The sequence below is a fragment of the Pseudoliparis swirei genome, chromosome 19, assembly GCF_029220125.1.
Source record: "Pseudoliparis swirei isolate HS2019 ecotype Mariana Trench chromosome 19, NWPU_hadal_v1, whole genome shotgun sequence".
NCBI lineage: Eukaryota > Metazoa > Chordata > Actinopteri > Perciformes > Liparidae > Pseudoliparis > Pseudoliparis swirei.
Window position 1 is genome coordinate 23545754 of NC_079406.1, and position 8140 is coordinate 23553893.

The 8140-nt window shown below is 43.5% G+C and overlaps 1 protein-coding gene across 1 annotated transcript; it reads right to left on the reverse strand.

The window, feature by feature from the left end:
- Positions 1-97: 97 nt before the first annotated feature.
- Positions 98-7538, reverse strand: asb5a (ankyrin repeat and SOCS box containing 5a). The gene is made up of 7 exons (XM_056439610.1): positions 7175-7538; positions 5018-5097; positions 3681-3788; positions 3267-3417; positions 2815-2949; positions 1516-1707; positions 98-667 (listed from the first exon to the last, which is right to left on the reverse strand). The coding sequence occupies exons 1-7, from the start codon at positions 7377-7379 to the stop codon at positions 540-542; spliced, it is 999 nt and encodes a 332-aa protein (XP_056295585.1). The 5' UTR covers positions 7380-7538; the 3' UTR covers positions 98-539.
- Positions 7539-8140: the final 602 nt, after the last annotated feature.

An 8140-nucleotide genomic window follows, 5' to 3' on the forward strand; every position in this document is an offset into this window, starting at 1 on the left:
CGCTACTCTGTAATCCAAGCTTAAAAGCATGTCAACTGTTTTTGAATTAAGAATTCACCACGCTGCATCTCTTAAGTCCAACATCATAAGCAACACATACTTTTGGAAAGCGCCAGCCTTCAAAACAATTTTAATCACACGGTGGTGCGCAAATACATTATATATCAAAAGCAGAACTATGATTCACACGCTGTACATTTGCATTTATACGACGTTATAATTGTAAAGTTTTCAAAGTGCATCACTCTTTCGGCAACTAATAAAGGCGCCTTCTAAATACGGCAAACCTGAATGGCAAATAATATTATGTCATACATTTCTTTACCACTATTCAACCCATGAAGCTAAATCGAGAACTCATTTTTAGAACCGTTACATTAATCCATGTTTCACACCCCTAATGGGATGTAGGCCAGCTCATCACAGCCAGCTACCGAGTCACTTGATTGACTGGTCGCCTCAGTTTGAAGGGCGGCTTCAAGGACTTGATTCGCTCTCCGTGACAGAGGCCTCTATATCTGTGCGTCCCATCCTGTCTGTCATTGGTAGCGCAGGTAGTTCCTCAGCCTGTCGGGCAGCGGGAGGCGGGAGAGGAGGCGCAGTCTGTCGCGGCCAACGCTGCTCCGGATGCTCTGACGACACAGCTGGCTCAGCCGTCGTGGCCTCGCTATGGGGGCGGAGGAAAAGGAGGCAAGGAAACATTACACAGGAGCCGGTCCCTAATTCATGGACAACTTTCATATATAATGACGACGTAATAAATACAACTAGAACGGGCACTCGGTAGAGCGCATACCTTCTCATATCACAAGATTGGGCATTGAATTATGAACATTTTGGCATTAGTTGCATGCCAATTGGATAGAAATTGACCATGCTATGATAAAAAGAAGATGTTGACCTTTTCATGACCTTGACCTTGACCTTTGACCCGATCGATCCCAAAATCTAATCAAATGGTCCCCGGATAATAACCAATCATCCCACCAAATTTCATGCGATTCGGTTTAATACTTATTGAGTTATGCGAGTAACACGCATACAAATAAATAAATAAATAAACACACGGCGATCAAAACATAACCTTCCGCATTTTCAATGCGAAGGTAACGAGGTCGTACATAAATCTGCAGCTGGAGGTGCTATACCTGTAACACACTGTTAGTTCTGTGTCTGTCTCCCCAGTGACATTTGATTGCTCATTGGCTTCACCTGCGCTCAGCCACTCCTCTGCCTCCCTGATTGCTCATTGGCTTCACCTGTGCTTTTCACCCTTATATCTCCTCTTATATAAATTATTTCCCTTGTCCCCTGCCTGATTGTTCTCACTGATACCTGTTGTTGAATGCCTGTTATAAATTCCCCGTGTTAATCTCTTGTTCTGTTTGCCTTCTAGCCTGAGTTCCATGTTTACATTTATCTCAGGAAAAAGAGCTTTTTGTTTCACCTTTACCTGGACTCCTGCTCGTTTCCTCTGCGCCTGAGCGTTTGCCCCACCACACCCCGTGACAATACCTTCGTAGATCAGGAGGAAAGCCTCCGTCGGACTGCTGGCCGGAGCCACGTCCACCGGCCTCTGAAGCTCCGTGTTCCTGGCGTTAATGTCCGCGCCGAAGTCCAGCAGCAGCTTCACGCCGGCCGCGCAGTCTCTCTCTGCAGCCGCATGTAAGGGCGACTCCAGGGATTTGCCCTTCTGGACACTTGCACCTGTATGGAGGAAAACTTGACTATCCACTTTAGACAAAGCTAACATGGAAGAAAAAAAAATTCTCGGTGGCTATATCTATTCTTATTTCACATTTTAATATAACTGCCTTCGCCTATTGCCCTCTACCTAACACTTTCTCATATTTCCCAGCAATTACTTTTAACAGCCTTGAGAGGATGAATGCGAACGTGTTACTTTCAATCAAGGGTATAGGATACAAATAGCTTTAACATGCGGCCTGTCAGCTATGGGCTCTACGTCTCTAATGGCGAGGCCAGGATCAGCACTCTGATTACTGCATGGCGTTGTCCTCGTTCTCTGTTCAATGAAAATAAAGTTGAATCTGAATTGTCCTCATATGATCTCAAGAAGAAGAGACGTTTAGCAGTTTGAGGAGCCGCTGATGGACCAACACCCCCCGGCTGGACTTTATACCGTTGCCTTGATGATTCACTTATAACGGACAAATAATTAAGCTGTTTTTATTGCTGCTGTGCTGGAAAATGGACTGCAAATAGGCAATTCATTATGAATAATGAAAGTAAACCCGTTCTTGTAAAGAACTCCTTCCCTCAGATACTGAGATCAGAGTTTTTTGTGTGTCGGGGTCTAAATGCAGTTTAAAGCCTTTTAAAATGTACTGTATAAATGTGTGTGTGTGTGTTTGTTTGTTTGTTTGTATTTTTATTCAGTCAATCAAATCAAATACAATACAATATTATCCTATAAAAAAAATACAAAAGAGAAAGACTGAAAAGGTATAGGTAGAAGCAAAAGAAATGCTTATGAATTCCTATCCTAAATTGAAATCAAAATAAATCAGAAAATTAATATAAAAAAAAGAAAAAAGAAAAGAAAAAAACAACAACAATAAACAAAATATATTTATATATACTACCACATACATCTTCCATATTAATCCGTTTTTAATTACATTTATAACTCTCAAGGATTTTTTCATAAATAATTCCCTTAAAAAACAAAAAGGAGTTCACCATTCTTACTTCTATTTCAACATTATTCCATAATTGGACTCCTACTGTGTGTGTGTGTGTGTGTGTGTCCAGTCTGTACATGCAAAGATCCGCACTGTGCTGCGAGCTGACCTTCCCTCAGGAGTTTCCTGGCACACTGCAGCTCTTGGCAGACGCACGCCGTGTACAGCGCGGTGCCCAGGTGAGGAATGTCCATGTCCACATCTGCCCCCCAAGTCACCAGAGCCTCCACGCAACCGTAATGACCTGCGGAGTAATGGAGCATGAAGACCGCAATGAGTAAGTGACAATGCGAGATAATTCTCCAAGCTGTCCGTTCGGGTCGTGTTGAGATTTATCTCTCGAGCCGTTTTTTTCTCTCTCCACCGTTCAGGTTTATTAGCCCGGTAAAGGACACGAATAAAGGTTGAAGGACCTGGAGCAGGCTGCAATTAGTCGAGATGGATCTACATAGTAATAAAAAGACATGTAGTGGTGTTCAAATAAGTCATAAGAGAGCCACCTGATATTTTAGTTGCTATACATTTTATCATAATGCAACATTTTCTTTATTCGCAATGCACCTTTTCTCGTGGCTTCGTGGATTGGTGATGGATGATACGCAAGGCTCTGGGGTTTTGCTCCATTTTCCAAGAGAATCTCAGCGCATGCCACGCTGCCTGCTGTACAGGCGTTGAACAGAGGGGTGAATCCATCAATTGTGGAAGCATTGACCTGCAAAAAGCATTTCCTTAAATGGTTATTTTTAGGCCTTGTTTATACATGCAGGTTGACTAATAGCAACAGCCTGGGGGAAACAGTTGAAGGGGAACTAGAACTTTGTGCCTCTACAGTGAGAGCAGGACGCGAGCAGCATCGCTCCATGTGTTTACTTCTACTCAGATCCCCCCCCCCCCCCCCCCTGGCCATGGAACATGACATTTGACCATGAGTGAGCGGCATGGCAACGCAGTACAGAGGCCAGAAGCGTGACTTACATTTGCTCCGGCGTCAATGAGAGCTCCGGCACAAGCGACGTGGCCTCCATCACAGGCCTCGTGGAGGGGAGTCGCGCCGTCTATCGTCAGAGCATTCACACTGTGGCCCTGGGAATCAAACGGCCGCAGATATTCAAGACGTTAAATCAGGGGTCGGGAACCTACGGCTCGCGAGCCATATATGGCTCTTCCGGTCACGGCATATGGCTCCCAGACAATTTTGAGTAAAAAAAAAAAAAATCTCCGCCCGCCACCCTGTAATTTTCTCTATCGCGCCAGATTACAGCAGAAGTAATGTCAGGTCCTTTTCTTAAAGACGTCTTTGTTCTTTTATTAAACTAAACGTCTGTTATTGACCGTATCTAACCAGCAGCATGTCATTTCCATCTCTACGTGTCGCGTTAACACTTCTCGGCTCGCGTGCCGCAGAGCCCCCCCCCCCCCCCCCCGTAGCATCATGCAGCACCAGAAGTCTCATTAAAAGCAAGACATCTTTAATTTCTTATACGTTAAAAATACTATATGGCTCTCAATGAAATATATTTAGAAATATTTGGCTTTTATGGCTCTCCCAGTCAAAAAGGTTCCTGACCCCTGCGTTAAATGGTGCATCGACACACGTGACCTTTGTCAGCCTCTATTGGTGAACAATGGGTACTGCACAAAGGATAGCAAATCTTCTTTTCTCAACACGGACCCATCGCTCGGTGATGGTTATCAGTGATTGTGATGCTATCACAGCTTGGTCATGAGCGGCGGGTCTGTGTTAAGAACAAGGCATTGTGGGCTTTGTGGCTGAAACGTCTCACACTCTTGTCGCGCACTCCTTAATCTCTGACCAGCTGAAAGAGGAAATCATCCCCGCCTCTCATTTATCAGTATTCGGCATTGATCGGACACTTTGTAGACCTTTCTATATAACACGTTTACGTAACACTGCATATCATGGTCGTTCTGCGCTGTGTGCATTTACTCTAACACAAATGACAAAAATGATGTGTTCAGAAGTAGTGGAGGTGCAGAGACAAAATACCAAAATAAAACGTCTTTGTTGGGAAGTATTAATAAGATAATTACATGTTTCCCAGATCTCCCCATCTTTGTACTTCCACTCAAACCTTTTCCTTTAACATCTAATCCGACGGTTACATCGGACACCCCTCGTGTACAGATGAGAGGATGCACACCTCCCGAGGGATTGGGGGAAGTTGGCCTTCTGCCATGAAATCTCCTGCGGTTTGAGCAACACACACCTCCCCCGTTAGGTTTAGGTAACATATCGTTGGATTCGGATCAGAAAGCCCTGAAGGCAAACTACCTCCATGTGTTCTCTTCACCTGTGAAATAAGGGTCTTCAGAGCCAGGAGGCGGCCCTGACGCGCGGCGTCGTGGAGGGGCGAGCGGTCCGCCCAGGGTCCTGCAGGAAGAACGAGTCACGTCAAATACACTCTTGATGTTATTATGTATATTATGTATGCACCAGTGAAAATAACTGTGATTTCGAAGTTTTGTTGTTGTTTTTTTACATAGATTTGTTGTTGTTGTCAAATCTGGTTGATTCGTCATGTCTTATATCATAAATCCTTTATTGTTTAGCCAATCATGTGCTGCGTTGAGAAATCCCAATCACACATCTAAATGTATCCATCCTCTTGATATGTTTGTCAATGTCATGTTTTTACCCTTCATGTTCCAAGAGTTAATGCACGGGGAAAGCTTATTATTATTATGTGACTAATGATGCTTGAAGTCCAGTATAACTCAGCACATTGACACGCCATACACATAAGACCTGATAAAACACTGGAGGCATTTGCTGTGGACGTTTGATTTTGGCGACAAAAAAAACAACCGGATAGAGCACGAGAGTCCATGTCCAGGATGACAGCCTCCAGAAAGAGAGAGAGAGAGAGAGAGAGAGAGGTAGAGAGGGGTAGAGAGGGGTAGAGAGAGAGAGAGAGGAGAGAGAGGAGAGAGAGAGAGAGAGAGAGAGAGAGAGAGAGAGAGAGACGTTTTCATCATCATTCAATTTAGATAAGAACCGATCTAATGTTTCCTATAAAAATTCAAGCCGCTTTATTCATCCGACCTATTTTTCCTTGACTGACATTCATTTGAAATACGGGGTATAAAAGACCCGGCACGCGGACATCAAACAGATTTATGAGAACAAGGAAGACCATACCTCCAGGACTGCGACTAATACACCAAGCGTAGCTAATTAGTATTCCATGAAGTCGGTCCACTTTAAATTAAACCTCCCTTTGAATGATGGGTATAGATTGTGTTGTCGCCGTGTGTGTGTGTGTCCCCCCCCCCCCCCCCCCCAGAGTGTACCTCAGACTATCTGCAGTGTTGTTTTGGTTGCTGTCTGAGGTGTAAAAGGGTGCACTGCATACTTGGGAATGGAAACTAGGGCAGGATGGGGGGCGGGGGCGTGAGGAGCAGGGGGGGGGGGGGGGTATCATGACTGTGTCCTATTAATACATGAGCGGAAAAGAGCTGCCAGCCCAGTCAAGTGCTCTGCATTTGACACAAGTCTAAAGTCATTTACATGATGGTATAATTCGAATCTTGCTTTAGTCGGACTCTGCTATCTTTTGGGGGATCTGCTGTTATCCCAATATACATGGCAGTGAGTAATTCGAATCATTGGCCGAAAGCATGTCATATCCGATACGATAGGCGGCGCTGTTTTCATTACAACTCGTGGTGATACAGCCATTTCCGCTTGACCTCTTCACCACTACCAACAACAACAACATCAACATTTCGAGAAAGATGGCGAACAGAGAGCAAGGCGAAGCGACATCCCTCTACTATTCTTGCATGATGTTAATAGTGACATTATCGTCTCTTTCGACTCTTTCGACTTCTGGGTCACGACATGGGAGGGAGGGAGGGCGGTGGGATCTCAAGCATGCGCAAAGACACAAAGTCCAGTTCCTAATCCAATTCACCGTTACATGCCGCGATAGTCGAATTATCAACCGGATCGGATCGAGTTATCCAGGGGTGTTAACCGGATCGTAGTCGGACCGCACATAGTCGAACAAAGGTGTTTACATGAAACGGATAATTCGATTGGTGTGTAGAGTGCACCGTTGTTATTGTTGTTACCCTCCAGCACACATATCTGAATGCTCTAAATGATGCAGCTTGTGGAACAGATACATGACAGGGTTCATACACATGCTGACCAGTGGATTTTCATGACTTTTCCATGACTTTAAACCAAATTTCCATGACCAAATACTTTGGGAAATCTCGGTGTATGCATGAACAAGTGAGCATTTAGTATTTAAACTCACTGAGAATTGCATTTACCGCGTAAATTAACATTTCAATGACTTTTCCAAAACTTTGGGGATTTTTTTTTTTTTTCAATGACTTTTCCAGGCCTGGAAATAAACATTTTTAAATGACTTTTCCAGGTTTTCCATGACAAAAAAACAGATACCGCTTCCGGTGTTTTTCAAGTGCTTTCTACTCACTGTCTTTGCGACCATGGTGGTAGAACTCTGCTGATATCCTGGCGGCCTCTTTGCGGTTTCCGCGGACGATGTAGAAGTACGTCAGCAAGTTGAGAGAGATCTTAACGAAGAGCTTGAAGCAGAACAGCGCCAAGATGCTGAGGTAAACACTGGACAACCGCGCCACGAAGGACTTGTTGGAGAGTTCCTGTGTTGGGTCCGACATCCCCCCCCCGACACGTGACAGAGGGGGCTTCAGTTACGATGGAGGCCGGATCAGAAAGCACTCCAAGAAGAAGCACAAGAGTGGTCTGCTGTTCCTCCCAGAGGACTGACCGGCCGGCCGATCCAGGCTGGAAGAAATGCCCTGCAGCTGCTCCTGTGCCTGAGAGCAAATACTGCAATGTTAATGTACTGTGTGTGTGTGTGTGTGTGTGTTAGGGGGGGGGGGGGTTACACCCAGTGGTCACAGTTGAAAATAGGACCTTCATTGCCTACATTTTAACTCATATTTGATTATGGATGAAAAATAAAAAAATTAAATTAATATTTGCATTCATTTTTTATAATGGTAGTATTTAAATCAAGATCTATTAGGTAAAAAATAGGTTTTACACACTGTGGTCACAGTTGCAAATAGGACATTAATTGCATAACTTTTACCAAATATTTATTTATGGATATTTTTTAAATTTTATATTTGAAATAATTTAAAAATATTGGTAGTATTTAAATCAATATATATTAGGTAAAAGATATACATTTAAAAAGAAATTCCATAAATTTTAACTCATGGTATCATGTAAAACCAATCAATTGATATGAACCCAATCTCATATAAAACTAATTAAATCTTTTATTAAGTTATTCTTATGGTTAAAGAACAGGGCGGAAAAAGGGTTTCGCCTGGATATTCTTTTTATATTTTTTTATATTCATCGGTAAAACAGGGGATGGAAAAAGTGATACGGTTCCTGCATATGTTCA